At 36.5% G+C, this 20,388-nt stretch overlaps 1 protein-coding gene across 2 annotated transcripts; it reads right to left on the reverse strand.

Annotated features, from left to right (window-relative positions):
• Positions 1-5,610: 5,610 nt before the first annotated feature.
• Positions 5,611-9,918, reverse strand: LOC104212565 (uncharacterized). 2 transcript variants are annotated; one of them, XM_009761867.2, is made up of 8 exons: positions 9,782-9,918; positions 8,643-8,723; positions 8,318-8,431; positions 7,962-8,240; positions 7,691-7,804; positions 6,909-6,981; positions 6,718-6,782; positions 5,611-5,923 (listed from the first exon to the last, which is right to left on the reverse strand). In XM_009761867.2, the coding sequence occupies exons 2-7, from the start codon at positions 8,703-8,705 to the stop codon at positions 6,745-6,747; spliced, it is 681 nt and encodes a 226-aa protein (XP_009760169.1). In that variant the 5' UTR covers positions 8,706-8,723; positions 9,782-9,918; the 3' UTR covers positions 5,611-5,923; positions 6,718-6,744. The 2 variants fall into 2 exon arrangements, with proteins under 2 accessions (XP_009760169.1, XP_009760168.1); XM_009761866.2 differs by having other exon boundaries at positions 8,643-8,719; positions 9,782-9,911.
• Between the last annotated feature and the right edge of the window lie 10,470 nt (positions 9,919-20,388).

The raw sequence follows: 20,388 nt of genomic DNA on the forward strand, positions 1-20,388 counted from the left end.
TAAAAACCAAGAAAAAAATAATGTTCAATTCAATGGAAAAATTTGGTTATGGGCATGATGGAATATACAGATCACTTAGACCTCCTCTGCTTCCAAAGAACCAAAATATTTTTATGGTCTCTTTTCTCTTCATAAATATTTCATGAAAAAACAACTCTTTTTTATGCTGATTATGGTCAAAATTTAATTTTTTTTCTCAATTCAAAATGTCTAGTAAATAAAAATAACAGTCTCTAAACTAGCCTTATTCACCCCATCAGTTACAAATTTCTAAATTGAAGAACCCTAATGCCCAACCATTGAAAATTCTTCTTGCCTCGCCAAAATCGATTTACCTGAACAAAATCGAAGTGACCGATTGCAAAATCCTTCGATTTCATTATTATATAGAATTTCTGGCGAGTTGGAAGAAGACCCGTTCGAAGCCGAAGTTCTTTGAAGAATCAAGCTCAAACATTAAAGTAGAATTATCTGTGAAAAAGTATTATGTTTGGAGGAGAAATATTAACCTTTGCTTTCAAAGATCAAAACTTCAAAGAGCAATTTGATGCAATTTCGGCAGAACTTAGATGAAGAAGAAATTAGGGTTCTGTAATTGGGTTTGGTAAAATAATGAGGAAGAATGGATTTTACTGTTGGTTGGGGGTTATATTGAAGTTAAAAATTTATTTTTTTCTTTTTTGGGGTGTTTTTAACAATTAAAATAGAGCAAAGACGCGCTCAATTGCGTTGTCTAAGACGCGCTGCTGACCAAGGCTTATGAGGGAGTAAATAAATACAATTGTTTTAACAATAGTGGGGTGTTAGAACACCCGTAAAGTTTATGTGTGTAAATAATTTTTCATGACAAGTTGAATGGGGTCTTTATGCATTTTCTCTTTAGACTTCATGCATTTGGATGTAGCTGACTACTTTGCACTCCCGGAAGGAGAAACAAGTCATGTGATCAGTAATGAATCTGTAGAAATGTAAATATTCTATTTTTTATTGTTTGTAATAGATAGTATGGTTATGTAATTGTTGTATATAATAAAAGTTGTGCTTTGATAATGATGTTTACTATCATATTTATTTTGTTTATATCATTTTGAAGAATATGGATAATCCTCAAATTATGTTTGGATCAAAGATCAATCATGAAGATATTTGTGTAATTGATAGTGGAACAACTCATGCCATATCAAAGATCAAAAATACTTTTTTTTATTTGCATAAGGAAAAAGCAAATGTTTTAAAATTTTCTGCTAATATAAGTTTGATTGAAGACTCCGAAATATCCATTATATTTTTATTTAATGGAACAAAACTTATTATAGACAATGCATTATTCTCTTCCAAATTTCGAAGAAACTTGTTGAGTTTTATAGATATCTGCCGAAATGAGTATCATGTTGAGACGATAGATGAAATGGATATGGAATATCTTTGTATTACAAAGAATGTTTCTAGCCAGAAGTGCATTTTAGAAAAGCTACCAACTGGCTTATACTATTCAAAGATTAGTACAGTTGAAGCACACTTTATCGTAAACCAGAAGTTTACCGATTCAAATATTTTTGTGCTTTGGCATGGCCGTTTGGGCCATCTTGGGTCAATAATGATGAGATAAATTACTGAAAATTCAAGTGGGCATCCATTAAAGAACCTGAAGATTCTTACAAATAATGAATTTTCTTGTGATGCTTATTATCACGGCGAAATGATCACTAGACCATCACCAATGAAAGTTGGCATTGAATCACCTGCCTTTTTATAACGTATACATGGGGATATAAGTGGACCTATTCACCCACCAAGTGGGCTGTTTAGATATTTTATGGTCCTAATAGATGCATCTTCAATATGGTCTCATGTGTGCCTACTATCATCTCGCAACTTGGCGTTTGCAAAACTATTAGCCCAAATAATTCGATTAAGGGAACAATTCCCAGATTATCGTATAAAGGCTATTCTCCTTGATAATGCTGGATATCCTGTAGCTTATGTTCATACTCAATATGGACTTGTATAGTCATTTATTAAACGTCTGCAATTGATAGCAAGACCACTACTTATGAAAACAAAATTACCGACTGCTGTTTGGGGCCATGCTATCTTGCATGCAACATCACTTATCCATCTCAGATTGACACATTATAATAATTAATGTTCTCCGTCACAATTAGTTTTTGGTCATGAACCAAATATTGCCCATCTACGAATTTTTAGATGTGTTGTATATGTGCCAGTAGCACCACCATTGTGCAGTAAGATGGGACTACACAGAAGGATAGGAATATATATTGGGTTTGAATCACCCTCTTTTAATCGCTATCTAGAACCATTGATCGAAGATTTATTTACTGCTCGATTTGCAGATTGTCAGTTTGATGAAATAAATTTTCCACAATTAGGGGGAGAGAAAAAGGAAACTAAAAGAGAAATTGTGTGAAAAGTTTTATCATTATCTCATTTTGATCCACATACCCCTATATGTAATCAGGAGGTCCAGAAGATCATTCATATACAAAATATAGATAATCAAATGACAGACACATTTACTAATTTAAAAAGGATAACTAAGTCATATATCCCTGCAGAGAATATGCCTATCTGAATTGATGTCCCAGCAGAACCATCTACTAGCATGAGAGCTAGTGAACCTAGAGCATGCGTGAAGCGTGGTAGGACTTCGGGTTCTAAGGATCAAAATCCTCGAAAAAGAAAATCGATAAATAATCAAAACGTTACTACGAGGGATCTCTTGAAGAGACCCAAGATTTGATTAGTTCTGAGATTCCTGAAGAAAACAATGAACTTGAAGCTCAAGTGAGTGAGGAACTTTTAATAAGTTTTATCGGTGATGGGATTAATTTAAATCGATCTGAAATAGTGGTGGATAATATTTTTGCATATAATGTTGCACTTAATATTATGCAACATAGTGAGGATCTTGAACCCCGATCTATCAAAGAATGTCGACAGAGATCTGATTGGTCAAAATGGCAAGAGGCAATACAATCAGAATTGAACGTGCTTGCTAAAAGAGAGGTCTTTGGACCAGTAGTCCAAACGCATGTTGGTATGAAATCAGTTGGTCATAAATGGATTTTTGTGCGAAAAAGGAATGATAAAAATGAAATTTAAAGATACAAAGCTCGCCTTGTTGCACAAGGATTCTCACAACGACCTGGAGTCGATTTTGATGAAACATATTCACCTGTTATGGTTGCCATAACATTTCGATATCTCATCAGTTTAGCACAACATGAAAAGTTTGAGATACATCTAATGGATGTAGTTACAACTTATCTATATTGTTCACTTGATAATGAAATTTTATGAAAATTCCTGAAGGATTTAAAATGCCTGAAGCAAATTTAAAGTCTTAGGAAATATATTCAATCAGTTTACAAAGATCTTTGTACGGTTTAAAGCAATCTGGGCGCATATGGTATAATCGCCTTAGTGAATATTCGCTGAAAGAGGGTTACATAAATAATGTTATTTGTCCATGTATTTTTATAAAGAAAATGGCATCATAATTTGTTATAATTTCATTTTATGTTGATGACATAAATCTTGTTAGAACTCCAAAAGAGCTCCAAAAGACAATCGAATATCTTAAGAAATAATTTGAGATGAAAGATCTTGGAAAGACAAAACTTTATCTTGGTCTGCAAATTGAACATTTAGCAGACGAGATCTTTATCCATTAATCTGCCTATACAGAAAGGGTCATAAAACGCTTTTACATAATCGCATCCATTAATTACACTAATGGTTGTTCGATTACTTGAAGTGAATAAGGATCTATTCCGACCTCCAGAAGAGGATGAGGAACTCCTTCATCCTGAAATACCTTATCTTAGTGCAATTGGTGCACTTATGTATCTTGCTAATGCTACAAGGCCCGACATAGCATTTTCTGTTAATTTACTAGCAAGATATAACTCCTCTCCTACACGGAGATATTGGAACGAGATTAAGCATATATTGCGATATTTAAAGGGTAACTCTTGATAGGGGTTTATTTTATGCTAACAAAGGTAGTGAAGATCTTGTTGGTTATGCAGATGCAGATTATTTATCTTATCTACATAAAGCTCAATCTCAAATCGGGTACGTGTTTACATATGGATGTATTGTCATATCATGGCGTTCCACAAAGCAATTATTGTTGCTACTTCTTCAAATTATGCTGAGATAATAGATATTCATGAAACAAGTAGGGAATGCGTATGGTTGAGATTAGTGATTCATTTTATTCAAGAAAAATGTAGTTTGGAATGTGATAAAAGATCCAAAATTTTATGCGAAGACAATTCTGCATGCATAGCCCATTTAAATGGAGGATTTATAAAAGGAGATAGAACGAAGCACATTTTACCAAAATTATTCTACACACATGATTTTCAGAAAAATTGTGACATTGATATGCAACAAACCGTTCAAGTGACATTCCAGCAGATTTATTCACTAAATCTTTTCCAACTTCAACTTTTGAGAAAATGGTATACAAAATTACAATACGGAAACTCAAATATTTGAAACAAGATTTTTATCGGGGGGGGGGGGTAAAATACACGCTATACTCTTTTTCCCTTACTAAGGTTTTTCCCACAGGATTTTCCTTATAAGGTTTTTAATGAGACAAGTAGTTATGCGTATTACCAAATATGTGTACTCTTTTTCCTTCACTAGGATTTTTTTTTCCACGAGGTTTTTCCAAGCAAGATTTTAATGAGGCACATTATCTTTTAATGAACATTCAAGTGGGAGCGTTAAAAATATATTATATTATGGATGTTCATTTAGTAATCAGTTATAAAAAAGATTATCCATGTGGGACTCCACCGTAAATATGTTTATCTCTTTAGTAATCTGTTGGAAATAAGACTTTTGAAGAAGCTTATCACTTCGGTACTCCGTTATGGATAAACATTACCCTCGGTAGAAGATTATCCATACATGGTACAATAAGTTTATCCTTTCGATACTCCGTAATGGATAAATATACCACTAGTAGAAGATTATTCATACCTACTACAATAAGCTTATCCTTTTGGTACTCCATTATGGATAAACATTACCACCGGTAAAAGATTATCATACCTGATACAATAAACTTATTCTTTCGGGACTCCATTATGGATAAACATTACCCCCAACAGAAAATTATCTATATCTGGTACAGTAGCAGCTTACACAACAACTTCCTTTCTTCTATAAATAAAGGAGATTTAAGTTCATTATGTACATCAGTTTGAAGTTGAATAATGCATCAATTTCTCTCTATACTCGTCTTTACTTTACGGTCTTTATTTTATAACAGCTCAAGCATTTTCCTATTGTTTAAAGTACCTAATATTGCCCCCTGTTGTAAGTTTATGTTTCGTTCAGGCTGTATATTTGAAACCGGAAAAAAAAAAACGCAGCCACAATGGAGGCGATGGTAAACTGCTTCAGTTATCAATGGGCACTTGCAGCTCTCTCTCGTGTAATAGAGAGGGAAAAAAGTTTAAAAACAGAAAGAGTCAAAACTTATGTGAGAGGAAGAAAAAACAATCAGCATTCTAAAATTAGCTGGGAAGGAATACGTAAAACTAAAAATGATAGGAAGCACCACGGTTACAGTTAAATTGGCACATGCTTCACATGCAATCAGATGATATTAGATAGGTTATCGAATCAGGTCAGGCTTTCCGCGTTCATAATGTATGTATATGTTAACAAGCACGGAAAAGAAAAACAAACATTTTGCGTCCAGATGGCCAGAACTGAATAAGAATGCAGAGAATTGTAGACGCAGCACAGCTTAAAACAAGTAACAGCACAAGTCAATATCACAATAATCAAGACTGCAACAAATACAGATTCGTCTTTGCAATGAGCAAGTTCCGGTTTCTCCTGCCCCATGTCATCTGATCTTCTTCAATTTGCACTGAAAATCAATCAGACAACCACTTCATAAACTTATAGAGACAGCTCCTAAATCAGCAACTATATTCTAGAAACATATAGATAGTATGTTCTGAAGCAGATGCACAGAAACTTTGCAGTAAATAGTACCAATTTTAAAGCAGATGCGCAGAAACTTTTGCTCGGTCCAGTAGTGTCCAAGTGCTTTATAGTTGTACACTTGTACTAGACCTAGAGACCACAAGACAAGCTAAGATTCTAAGAGGCGTGAAGGAAACCTGACCCTAAAGCCCATGTTTACATCTTACAGTCAGGGATCATCACAAAAGAGAACATTAAAGTTCCTGCAGCACATTTAAAGATTGTGATCCATTACTTAAAAAGACTATTTGCAGCTCAATATATCTGAAGATTTTCATGTTACGTCATTGATATGTTGTACTATTAATGTTTTCACTTTCATAAGATACAAGAAAAAGGCAGATAGAGGTAAGGAGAATGTGAATGAATACACTAGACTTGGAATCCCAAAATAAGAAAACAAATAGGCAAGATAACCATGATATTAGTACCATATCTTGTATCTCTCTAGGTCATTATGAAGAAACAGATCAAGCTCTCACTGGCGAAAGGGTGAACGATTATTCTGAGCATTTAACAATACAGGGGACACACTAATGATTCCAAAAATTAGGGGATGCAAGCAAGGAACCGTACTTTTTGCAGAAAACAAGGGAATTTGCTTCTTCATTATGGAAATAAAATAAAACATAATTGATGCAACTCTAGGCAATAGGTATAGAGACAAAGTCTAACCTCAATGTGAATTGTAGACTTGGGAACTCAACCAACCATTGTGCGCTTTCGGCCTCTTTGCCTCACTGAAAAAGATCACAAAATAGAATGGAAAAACAGCAAGAAACCTTCAGAAGTAGAAGCTTATTATCTTTTCTTGCTGGGAATAAGGTAATAAACAGAAAGGAATATGGAAGAAGACTTGGTAGCACCTTGGGCTAGCTTGTTAAAGGTTGACGACCACTGCTTTGAGGATTTCTTGTATCCAGCAAGTATCTGGTCCATCTGTTCAAACCAAATAAATTATAGCAGATGAATTTGATACTCATTATAGGTTGAAGTCCTACCGCTTTGCTACAGACTAAAAATAAAACCACTATCTACAAGCTTCTGGAAAAAGAGATTAACAAGGCGGTATATCCAATGCCCTTCTCCCACCGTGGCTCATGGCCATAACGAGGTTCCTTCCCAACCACAAGAAAGATATAGTTCGACTATCCTAATTAGGAGCAGCTTAATCCTTAACAAGGTTTTGCTTTTTATCAGTAAGGAAATCCATCAGAAGCTCAAATATATCAAAAAAGAACATTGAGAGAAGTAAGAGAACTGTTTACTAATGCCACCAGAAAATACTGCTTTTAAAAAGGTGCATGTTTCGTGAGATAATATGATCGCTTGACATAAATGATAAATAATGTCCAAAGGCGAAAGAAAAGTAAATTCAATTAGTAACATTCCCTTGAGATATTACAGCGGATTTTGCTTGTGTTTTTTTCAATTAAAAATCATATAGGAATTTCTTACAAAAGGAGTGAATTTATTGGATTAGTTTTCGTCCTTTTTTACTCTGCAACATGGATTCTACTATTATTAGAGAGGAATAATGTAAAAAGGAGAAATAAATTATGATTTAGAGGGGCACAGAAAAGAGGAAAAAGCTTAAGGCTTTATACATGCCTCTAACCCACAACACAATAGATAGGACAGAGCTTACCACATTCCCGCAAGAAGAGTGCATAGAGAGCAAAGCACGTTCAAGTACATATAAATCAACTGCTTTATCTTCTGGAAGTGTTGAAGTAAAGCTTAGACCAAAGTCAATCAGCACCTGAAGAAAAAGCATCATTTACAGAAACTATCTCACTGAAGGTGATTGCATAACCTCATCCTCTAAAACCAGGAGAAGACATAAAGAAAGAAATTGAAGAAAAAGATGACCGTGAGAATTAAGAGGAATATTCTAAGGGAAAGAGAAAAATATCCACCAGCTGATTGGCAGCACTCCTCATTAACATGTTTGATGTTGTCAAATCGCCATGGACTAGGCCACCATCATGTAATTTGCCAATAGCATTACCAATCTGTGTTGCAATATCAGTCATCTGCTCTTCGTCCACACCAACTAATCCAAAGCCAAGGAATATATCTTTCACAGAAGGACCTTCAACATATTCAAAGGTGAGAGTATGCGTAACAGGGTCAACAGCATAAAGCACTGGAGTAGTAACACCAAGCCGTCTAGCTTTTGTCATGCACCTTGCCTCCTGCACCAGAATTTCCAAAATTTTTGGCAACACAAGCTTTAAGAAAGATAAGAGAGAATAGGTATATTTACACCAACCGCATTCAACCGTTTAGTAGTGAGCTTTGAATCCAAAGTCGGATGCCTGTATTTCTTTGAAAACCGTTCCTTGACAATACACCTCCTACCCACAAATGTTGACTCAAATACCCTCTGATATCAACAGAGAAAAAATCCCAGAGTCAAAAACTACTTGCTAGCAAATGACCATTGCTAGAGAGCACATAATGATTAGTGACTTCTAAACTAACAGAACACACTCACAAAGGTCTGGGAAGAAAATGAGAGAGAGAGAGAGAGAGACGAAAAAATTAGAGGAAAGTTTCATAGCAACAGAGTCTTGAATAATTAATTATGAACTCACAGCCTCAGCTCCTTGCTTGATTAAAACCAAGGATCCGTCACTTCCGTCTGCCTTGAGTTCCATATCTATGAGATCAACTAACTTCAAGCAAAAAATAAATAAACAAATAAGTAAAATGAAAAGGATAACCAAAATTTTAGCCTTATATAGAACAGTTTCTGTAGCTCTTCCACAATTCAAGTACTAAGTGAAGCTTTCATGGAAAAAGGATGATTAACAAGAAGATATTCTGCCATTTCTGTATACAACATTGGCTACAAACAACAGGATCTATCGAGACTAAAATAAGCAATGATAAACTCTGATTACAGTAAATAAACCTTCATCCAACAATCTCCACCTTAAAGAAGAGTGAGGAGAAGCATCTCTATATTTTGGCAAAGTATTTCCACTAACATGGAAATAACTAACAACTAATCAACTGGGTGTTCACATAGACTGATATTCTTTAGAAAAATGGCATTAATATTTAACCAGTAACACCAACTTTTTTCATTTTGTTCATACCTGTAGTACTAGTACGTACTCTCGTATTTTGTTGGTATTAGGTTTTCTATGACTACCCGTCGTTTCTTTCATTTAGGTCATCTTACGATCTTGTTTTTAAGTATGTTGTTTTTCCATGACTTTTCAATGTTGTCCCATCTTATTTTTTCTTTTCATTAATGTGGTGCTTATGCTTTCCTGAGCCGATGGTCTACTGGAAACAACCTTTCTATCTCCGCAAGGTAAGGGTAAGGTTTGCGTACACGCTACCCTCCCCAGACCCCGTCACGTAGGACACTGGGTATGCTGCTGTTGTTGTTATATGAAATAGAGACTGAGCTACAATTATGCTTGAAATAGAGGGAAACTATTTCTCTTGAAGTATTCTTACTGTAGCTAAAAGAAAGCTTCAATTTTTATAAGTATAAAACCCAATTAGTAGCATTCTGGGCATCATAGTAGCAGTATCTGCAGAATTTGGAGACATAAACACGAAGCCGGAGAGCAAAAAAATTATACTCTCACCAAAAATTATGAAAAATTAAAAGAACCTCAGTAATATTTAAGGAAAGCTTATTCGTAATCGTCACACCCAGAAATGAATAATGAAAACTGGAGAGAAATTTGTGAGTATTTAAGGGAATAAAAGACACCTTTTTGCAGTTGAAGATTAGCAGCGTCGCCGCCGTAAGAGATAGCTGCTGTGAGAAAATTGTCGTATCTCGGACGGTGAGTTATAGAATTTTCTGGATATATGCGATATACAAGTCGCATTAGAACATCGTGCTTTATATGTTGCATTTACCAATTGGGATTTATATGTTGCATTTATCCAATCCGACCAATTTGCTTTTCGCACGCCCATTAAATAAATACTAAATTCGATACAAAAAACTAAATTATCATTAATTAAATATTTAATGTAAGGAGTAAGAAAACGTTTTAGGGATACGTACATAAGGGTAATTTTGTAAAAATAAATTGAATTCTTTCTTGATTATATAAATGCACACTTATTTTGGACCAAAATAAAAAAGTAAATTGGTCACTTATTGTGGACCCGAGGAAGTACAATTTATAAGTCTTATTACTATATGGTGAGTTATAAGTCGGCAGTCGATTCCATTATTGCGATGTATAAATGAGATTTATTCGTCGATTTGTAAATTGCGATTTATGAGCGCACTTCTCACTTTATAAGTTTATAAATATTTTTAAAATGCAACTTTTGCATGGTTTTGAAGTTCTGTCTAAAATTTGCCAGTTTCGAGTGAAGAAGAACGACGACGAAGTTGGGTTTAAGGTTAAGCGTAATTAGAAATTTGGTCGATTATAGAGTAATAAGTTTGTCCCTGAACTTCAATTGTTGTTCCTTTTCCGCAAAGCATTCATGACGAGCTGTTAACACTTAACATAAAGGTACCAATTGATAATCCTTGGAGTAGTTTGGGGATAAGATTATAAGTGATGAAAACTTAGGGTCCACCAAACTGCAGTTCTCATAGAACACACACAATCAAAGATAAGTAAAAGTGGAAAACTCTCAGCTCACGGGATTAAAAACCACGACCTACACTTGTAGAATTTCAACTTCACTAACTGAGCAAACTTCATATTACAAAGTATTATAACCTAGGAATTAACTTAATCCTTCGCCAACTCGTAATAACTCTATTACAAAGCTCACAACTCGACTAACTCTAGCCAAGACAAAAACACAAGGTTTATGGTTTTACAGATGGTTTCCTCCACAATGCTTCTAGCTAAGCTAAGTCAGAATTACAAATAGATCACTCTAACAAAGGTATGACAAAACTAAGGACATATGGTAACACAATGTTGGAAACTGGTCCTTCGTTCTGTTGTTCTTTATTCTTGAAGTCACTTGCAAGATGGCAGCACACTTGAGAGTGAAACTTGATAATTTTTTAATCTTCAAGTGTGTGTTTTTCCTTGCTACATGTTGGTAATATACAAGTGATTCTGGTCATGCTCCATAAAGTGACTACTGCACTATTTTCACTGTTGCATGTGTGTAGAGAAATAGTGTTGCGACTTTACAGCTGTGGGAAGTTGACTTGCACTGTCAGTAAGGAATCTAATATCCATAGCTGGTCAAACAAATCATCAATACGAGGCAAAGGATAATGGTTCTTCACAGTAACTTTGTTCAACTGGCAATAATTAATACACATACGCGTAGAACCATCCTTCTTCTTCACAAACAAGACAGGAGCACCCCAAGGTGATACACTGGGCCGAATAAAACCCTTATCAAGCAATTCCTATAACTGCTCCTTCAACTCAGGAGGAGCCATACGATACAGGGGAATAGAAATGGGTTGAGTGCCTGGCAACAGATCAATGCCAAAATCAATATCTCTATCAGGCGGCATGCCCGGAAGATCAGCTGGAAAAACATCAGAAAAATCCCGTACTATTGGGACTAAATCAATTGTAGGGGTATCAATACTGACGTCTCTCACATAAGCTAGATACGCGTCACACCCCTTCTCAACCATACGTTGAGCCTTAAGGAATGACATAACTCTACTGGAAGTATGATCTAAGGTACCCCTCTACTGTACTCGCGGTACATCTGGCATAGCCAGCATCACAGTTTTGGCGTGACAATCAAGAGTACCATAATGGGGAGGCAACCAGTTCATGCCCAAGATAACATCAAAATCTACCATGCTGAGCAATAATAAATCAGCTTTGGTCTCAAAACCACTAAGAGCAATCAGACACAACCGATAAACGCGGTCCACAATAAGAGAATCTCCCACAGGAGTAGAAACATAAATATGGGAACTTAAAGAATCCCGATATACACCCGAATGCGGGGCAAAATAAGAAAACACATAAGAATAGGTGAAGCATGGATCGAATAAAACTGATTCATCTCTATGACAAACCAGGACAATACTTGTGATGACAGAATCGGAGGCGACAGCCTCGGTACAGGTAGGAAGGGCATAATATCTGGCCCGGCCTCCCCCTCTAGGGCAACCTCTACCTCCCCAACCTCCACCTCTAGCTGGCTGAGCAGGTGGGGTAGCAACTGGTGCTATAACCATAGCCTGAGAACCCTGTGGGGCACGTTGTGGCTGAGAAGTCTGTGGAGGTACACCCCTCCTAAGTCTGGGGCAATCCCTCACCATATAGCGTGTGTCACCACACTCAAAACAAGCTCTGGTAGGACGTAGCAGATGTGACTGGCTCAGGCTAGGTCTGCTGGACTGACCATTAAAAGCACCCCGCGTAGGAGGCGCACTAGATACTAGAGGTGCATAATAAGGCTCCTGAGGCCTAGGAGGAGCTGGAATACCACTGGCTGCTGGAAGAGCTGAATGAACTGGGTGACTCATATAACCCCTACCATGACGAACTACAGCTGGAGCACGGGCACCAGAATAATGGCCCGACTCTCGAGACCTCTTAGCCTCCCTCTCTTCTCTATCCCGAGCATACATACTCTCTATCCTCCTAGCAATGCTCACCACATGCTGATAAGAAATATCCATCTCCAACTCACGAGCCATGCTAGACCTGATGCTGGGAATAAGGCCCTCAATAAATCGGCAAACCCTCTCATAAACAGTAGAAACCAAAACTGGTGCATGTCTAGCCAAGCTAGTGTAACAGACAGCATACTCCGAGACAATTATAGTACCCTGGCGCAAATGCACAAACTCTGTGTGCCATGTATCCTTGAGGCTCTGAGGAACATACTCTCTCAGGAACATATCTGAAAACCGAGTCCAAGTCAGGGAAGCTGCCTCATCTGGACTGTCTAACTCATAAGTACGCCACCACTCATAGGCGGCTCCTCGAAGCTGGAAGGTAGTGAAGGAAATCTTGCTCGAACCTGATATACCCATGGTACGGAGGATACGGTAGCACTCATCTGGAAATCCCAGAGCATCGTCTGATGCTTGACCACTGAATACAGGAGGCTTGTACTTCTTGAACCTCTCAAGCCTCAACTGCTCATCCTCGGAAGTCGCTGCCTTGTCCTCGGGTCGATCTGGGATTGCAGGTTGTACAGGAATAATCTCTGGGACCTGATCAACATGCACTCGCTGCTCAGGAGTGCAGGCGGCGAGAGTCTTTGCTCCTCCCCCAGCCTGAGATGTAGCTGCAACAAGGGGAAGCAACCCTGCCTGAGCCAGAGTAGTGTACATGCTCATAAACTGTGCAAGAGTCTCCTGGAAAGCTGGAGTAGTAGTAGCAGTAGGCGTACCAGGTGCCTGGACTTCGGCTGGAACTGCTGGTGGCACCTCTATGGCAGCTCGCTGTAGACATGTGATTTTTGACCCTCCCCGAGATTTTACACTTTTTAGAGTTTAAATAGTTAGCTTAGGTCTAATATTGCTATTTTAAGCAGTTTTGACTCTTTTACTTTATTTTATCACAAAAATAAAAATTACAAAAATATTTTTTCTTTTTAGTTGCTTTTAGTTTATATATCTTTCGTAAAATTAAAAAAAAAAGAATTCAAAAATAGTACCTTATTTTTATTTTGAATATGAAATTTAAAAATACCAAAAATAATTTTATTTTAACAGTTAGTTTTATTTTAATAGTTATTTTACTTAAGTAGGATTAATTAAGTAAATGAGGTAGTATTTTTTAAATCTTATTCAAGGATAAAGAATACAATTTGGGACTCATTTTTAGGCCTAATTTTCGAACCTAGCCCATAATAATCCAAGTCCAATACCCCTAAAACCCTAGACTTAGACTTAAAAGAACCCCTAACCTAGACCTAAGCTTTAGCCGTTTTTCTGATTGAAAAAGCACACCAACCCTCGAACATCATCTTCTTGGTTCATGAAAACAAAACCAACAACCTAAGCTCCATCAACGACTAATACCCACAGACCCGTTTCCCATGAAGCCTAAGCTTCTTCTTCTTCATTGACAACTTTAAGAACCCTAGAGAATCCCTACCCAGTATCCAACCCCAATCTGTGACACACACCAGAAGAGACACGGCTAGATCTTCTTCTTCTTCGATTTTTAACAACCAACAGCAAAAGCTCTCCGGTCGCTGCTATTTCTTCATCATCCTCGCGTCTCCCAGCCATACCCCTAACCAGCGACCACCTCGATGCTGCCCGGTGAGCTCGCCGAAAACGAACCAACAACCACACCCCACTCTCTCCTGATCTCACACCAAACGACCTCATCCCCTGAACCTCCAAGTAAGCCACTCTAAGACCCCTTCCTCTCCAGAAATGGGACAATGGCGCAGATACAGTAGAGGAGGAAAGTGGACAAAAAAAGAGCTATTATGCTCTTCCTTTTTCTGCTTCTGCTGATTTTGCACATATAGCCACTTTTATGTCCCTTTGTATTTACAAGGTGACAACTGATTTGCACAACTAGGATACTGAAATGGACTGATATGATTACTGAAATGAAGAAAATACCAGGATGTTTTGGTTTCTTTTGATTCAATATCATTTCGAAAAAACAAAATCAAAACAGAAATAGAGTTGGAGTTTTTAATAGCGGAAGTTCATTGCTTGAGCTCGTTCGGGTCTAAATCCAGGTTTGTTTGAGTTTTGCGGTGCTAATTCAAGTTCTGTCCACGTTTTGTCACATTTATGAGTTCAAAACAGTGAACAATCATATTTCTGGCTATATTGAAGTCAACTCTTTCATTCTCTATTTGTTTTATTCGAGCTTAATGTTAATTATTTGTTTGGTGATGCGATCCCGTTGTTTCTGTAATTATTCTCCGTGGTTTTGAATTTGCTTGCTCGGTTATCTGCTCGTGTTTACTCGAATTGGTTATAGCTGAACATGATTTTGTCACAGTATAGAAATTGTGTTGCTATTCGTTGGCTGAACTACGCCAAATTAAATCGGAGGGGCTCGGGTACTATAGTTTGTGGTAATGAGCTTTTAATTGTCTATTGCTTTTTTACTTGCCCATATTCATTAGGAGCCTGCTTGGGCCGTTAATATTCATAAATATCATAGCTTGCTTTAGACGAGATCAATAATAAATTATCATGGTCATGGGTACGCTCTCGTGGCATTGTCACGATATGTAAATCTCAATCCGGGAGTACATTTATGTGACCCGGCCACAACAACTAATAATGTTAATAAATTAAACATGTTGTAGATCGTGGGAACGGTTTCCGTGACACGAATCGCAATGTGTACCAAACAAACAAGTGTATGACAATCGTAACTTGTTCTAGAATAATTCCATAAACAATTAAAAGCGGTCAAAGGATAAAGATGCACAATAGGTATAAAATATGTAATTAATCAGACAATTAGGCCAATAATAATAGTTGAGCAACCGTGCTAAAACCAAGGAACCCGGGAATGCCTAACACCTTCTCCCGGGTTAAAAAAATTCCTTACCCGGATTTCTGTGTTCGCAGACCATAAATAAAAGTCAACCCTCCTCGATTCGGGATTTTAAATCGGTGACTTAGGATACCATAAATTATCCCAAGTGCGACTATGAAATTGAATAAATAATCCTGTTTCGGTTATTGTCACTTTAATTGGAAAAACTCCCATATACCACTTCCGGTGGTAGAAAAAAGAGGTGTGACAGCTCTGGCGACTCTGCTGGGGATAACAACCCAGAACTTCTGGTTCAGGGTTCAGAGTTCAAGCTTAGAATAACTGTTATAGTTAGCTTTTATTTATTATCTAATTTTTACATGTTTGAGCTTAATGTGCTAAATGTCGCTTTTTACCGCTTTGATATTGTTTGGACTATATATAAATTGTTACAACACCCTCTTCTCTTTAAGTCTTCTAAATCATCTGGGAAGTGTGCACTTCGTGTGACTTCTTTTCTGTTAGAGTCATATCCCAATTTTAGAACGAGTTTCGGACAAGTTGCAAAGCCGGTGAAGCTTCTGTATTCCCGGTACGCTGCCTCCCGACTCGAATTGTCCGCTCGAGTAAGCCAGGTCTAGAACACAACCCCAGGCTTAAACCTAGAATGGCATTCCCTCATGGCGAATCCCTAGTAGGCACGTTTGTTTGGATCATGCACATTTGACTTTGGGGACTCAACACAGGGGTTGGGTCCGTCTAGGACAGGTGTACCCAAAAATAACAGACCATCTTGATGCATTTTCTGTGCTACATGTTGCATTTTTCAAGGGTAGAATGGGTTATTTGGCGGACCAATCATAGATGAGGGTAAATGAGAAAGAAAGAGGGTGAAGTATAAAAATGAAGCAAGTAGGGCCCAGTTACATTTTTCTTTCACATTTTTTTCCAAGAAAAAGACAAAAAAAAATGAAAATGAAAAAAATCCAAAAAGATTTTGCACTTTCCCATCATTTTCCGAAAAAAAATCAAATAAAAAAAAGGAAAAAAGAAAATCCAAAAAGAGGTTACATGTTTCATCATTTTCAAAAAAAAAAAGACAAAAAATATATTTTTATCTAAATTAGTTATTTTTTTAATTCTTGCCCGTATCCAATCTTCCCGAACTACACATACCTAATTCTCATCTTTCGGGACATGATACGTAGACAACCCACATAGGGTCCGATTTTCCTAGTAAGCCTTAGGTTCTTGGCTTCGAGGATTGTAGCCAAATCTTGCATCTCTAGTCACTTTTGGCTACATCAGCCATTTGGCAAAACAGGGCTATTTTCGCAAAAGTGGTTCAATTAACCCATGTCTTAGAGTCCTAGGTCCACAACAAGATGTTCTCTCTGTTTAAGGTCCATTGTGTTGAATTTGCATGTTTAGCCATTTTGTCCACATAGACCATTTCTATAAAATGGGTCATTTCTGCAAAGTAATTTTTCCATGTCTTATAGGTCACTTTTGTCGAGTTTGCACTTCTAGCCACCTTTTGGCCACATAAGTCATTTTGCAAAAAAAGCCTCAATCATGTCTTGCATGTGTCCAGTAGGAAGTGTTATTATCTCACATAGTGTTAGTTTCAGTTTTCTCATATAGGTGTGGATCTACTTACCAGAGTTTGAGCATGATTCAGGAGTTGCTTGAGGAGATTTTTTTTTATGTTTTGAGTCTATTTTTCTTTTTATGTCGTCTTTTACCTTTTAGTTTTGTACAGTAATGTCGAGTTTTGTATAGTAAGAGATTTTGCATTTTATATTTCCTTTAGAAGTTTTCTTTAATACCAATTCTAGAAATAAAAAAAATCTTTTGAGGTGGTTTTCCTTAGGAAGTTAATATCTAGAACTTAAAATAAAAATTTCTTTTATATTTTCTTTAGTAATTAAGACCAAAAATTAAAAAAAAAAAGAGAATTTTCTTTAATACCTCTTCAGAAGTTTTCTTAAGATATTAATTCCAAAAATTGAAAAACAAAAGACTTTCTTTTGAGGTTCTTCTTTGGGAAATATATATAAAACAAAAAAAGTACTCTTTTTATTTTCACTAGAACTTTAGGACATTGTACATAGAAAAAAAAACATACTTTATCTTTTGTTTATCTTTAGAGTTTTTCCTTTAGGTAATCAAAAACTGAAATCCAAAAATGTTTTTGTTCTTTTTCATTGCTTGTTTCGAAATCTTTCGTCAGGATATCAAGTGAAAATTCAAAATATTTTTCTTTGGTTCATTCTTTAGATTTCCTTCCTAAAAAAAGAATAAAAAAATATTTTTTTTCTTCTAGGGGGTTTTCCTTAATAATTTCTCATAGAGTATGTGTTTCAAAAAAAGAAAAAGAAAAATATATGCTTGTTTAAGATTGAGTTTAGAATAGATTATAGAACTTTAAGTCTAAAAAAAAGAGAGATTTCCTTCTTTTTCCTCATCAGAGTAGTCATTAAGGTAAAAAAAAAACTTTAGTTTGTTTCCTTTATTCCCGATCTTCCCGAACTATGCAAAGATCTGATTCATGCGACGTCATGATACGTAGGCAACCTACATAGGGTTTGATCGAATCATTTTAAAAATTAAAATTAAAAGAAAAAAGGAAAAGAAAAAAGAGAGGTGAAATTATGTGTCACGACCCAAAATCCCTTCGAAGGAGTCGTGATGGCACCTAGTCTCTAAACTAGGTAAGCTTAACATTTACTGACTTCAAATCAAATAACTCTCAATAAATCACAATTTTCAAAACCGGTGGTACAAGTCATAAGCCTTTCTAAGATTAATTATACAAAATAAATACAACACTGTTCCAGAACGAGAAGGAATCAATGGAACGTAAATACAAACGAAGGTGACTCTGAGGCATGCGAACGTAGCACATGTTACCGTGAGTCTGCACCGCGACGACCCGCACAACTACTATCGATCAATACCTGGATCTGTACACAAAAATGTACAGAAGTGTAATATGAGCACATCACAGCGGTGCCTAGTAAGTATCAAGACTAACCTCAATGGGGTAGTGACGAGGAACAGTCAAGACACCTACTGGTCAAATGAAATGAATAGGATATGATAGTAAAATATCGAGATAAAGACAATAAGGTAATATCAACAACGGAAAGAAATCAAAATACCCACAGTAAGAACCATAAAGGGAGAACACGGGTAGTAACGAACGGTAACCAAGTAAATCAGATAACCAAGTAAATCAACACTGACATAACAGGAACAGAGGCAAGTAAGAATGTATTCAATTAAAGAAAGAGATGCCCACTCAATCAATCACATCATGTCTAATACACAATCCCGACCATCTCAATCCTCGGTTTCTCATATCATAATCTTAACTTCCGAACCTTCCGCACGCATGGCACCTTGTGCCCCCATATTTTCCATCTCACTTTTAACAACAGAATCCATATACTATACCATACATAATGTCCGTACAATGCACTCAATATGTCCAAGAAGACCCATTTACCTAATATAAGTAAAATTACAAATTTCTAGACTAATTGGGAAAAACCAGCAAGGAAAAGATGAAATTATTTTTTTTAAATCATTTGAGTAAAGAAAGTACCCCTTTTAATTTAAAAATACAACATTGAATGAATTATTACTTTTAACATGAGATTTAATAACTTAAAACTTAGTAGAAATTCCTTTTTAAGTAAAATACAATATCAGACGATTTAAGGGGTATAATTGAAAAACTAATTGAATTAAGGTTGTAACAATTATTGAAGTTTGAAGTATTGGAGTATATATATATATACATAAATACGGTGAGGTGTTGAAAACATTGTAGGTTCTAACACAAAGGATCACAGCAATAAAGGAATTTAAACAGTTTAAACATTTGAATTGATAACAACAAATAAACACAACAGCAAAAAGTGCACGACATCACCATTCGTGCTTTTACTCTCGTTCTCACCATAAGGGTCAATATTCACTTTTATTCTTTCTTGTTGCGGTGTGCAACCCGATCCCAATCATATAATATTGTCGCAGCGTGCAACCCTATCCAAATTGTATAATATTGTTGCAGCGTGCAACCCGATCAAAATCATATAATGATGTTGCGGTGTGCAACCCGATCCAAATCATATAATATTGTTGCAGCGTGTAACCCGATCCAAATTATATAATATTGTTGCGGCGTGCAACCCGATCCAAATCAGATAATATTGTTGCGGCGTGCAACCCGATCCCAATATACAAATCAACACCAATTACAAAAGAATCCCGGTAAGGGAACAATAAGGAAACAACCATATCCCGGTAAGGGAGTCAACAACAAGATTAAACACATCCCGGCAAGGAAACCAACAGTACGGATTAAATATGTCCCGGCAAGGGAATCAGCTATAACCAAACTTGTACCGACAGTTAACTTCACAATGAAACCTCAACTAAACAACAAGACATAATAAGCACGTGATAACTACACCAGTAACCACAACAATTGGACAAGTAACCTATTTGCACGAAGTCATGTAGGAACTCACAATTAAGAAGTATCAAAACAATAAGGAAGGCAATCACTTCAATTAAGGCAATTAAGGGTCAATGCAATACGTAGGAATTAGAGAAAAGCTAACACCATCATATGGAACATATAGAGACAATTTAAGCAATTATTAAACCCAATCATAACGGAATACTCTTCACATATTGAACATAAGGACCTTAGGAACCTTAGAGCATATATCCCACAAATAATTTCGAGCACACACTCGTCAACTCGCATGCACGGACTACAATTAGCAAAGAAGACTCAATCCTATGGGGAAGTCCCCCACACAAGGTTAGGCAAGATACCTACCTCAAAGACGATAAACCGATACTCTAATATGCACTTCTCAAGTGAAAAGACCTCCGGACGGCTCAAATCTAACCAAATTAACTT

The sequence above is a fragment of the Nicotiana sylvestris genome, chromosome 6 (assembly GCF_000393655.2).
Source record: "Nicotiana sylvestris chromosome 6, ASM39365v2, whole genome shotgun sequence".
Lineage (NCBI taxonomy): Eukaryota > Viridiplantae > Streptophyta > Magnoliopsida > Solanales > Solanaceae > Nicotiana > Nicotiana sylvestris.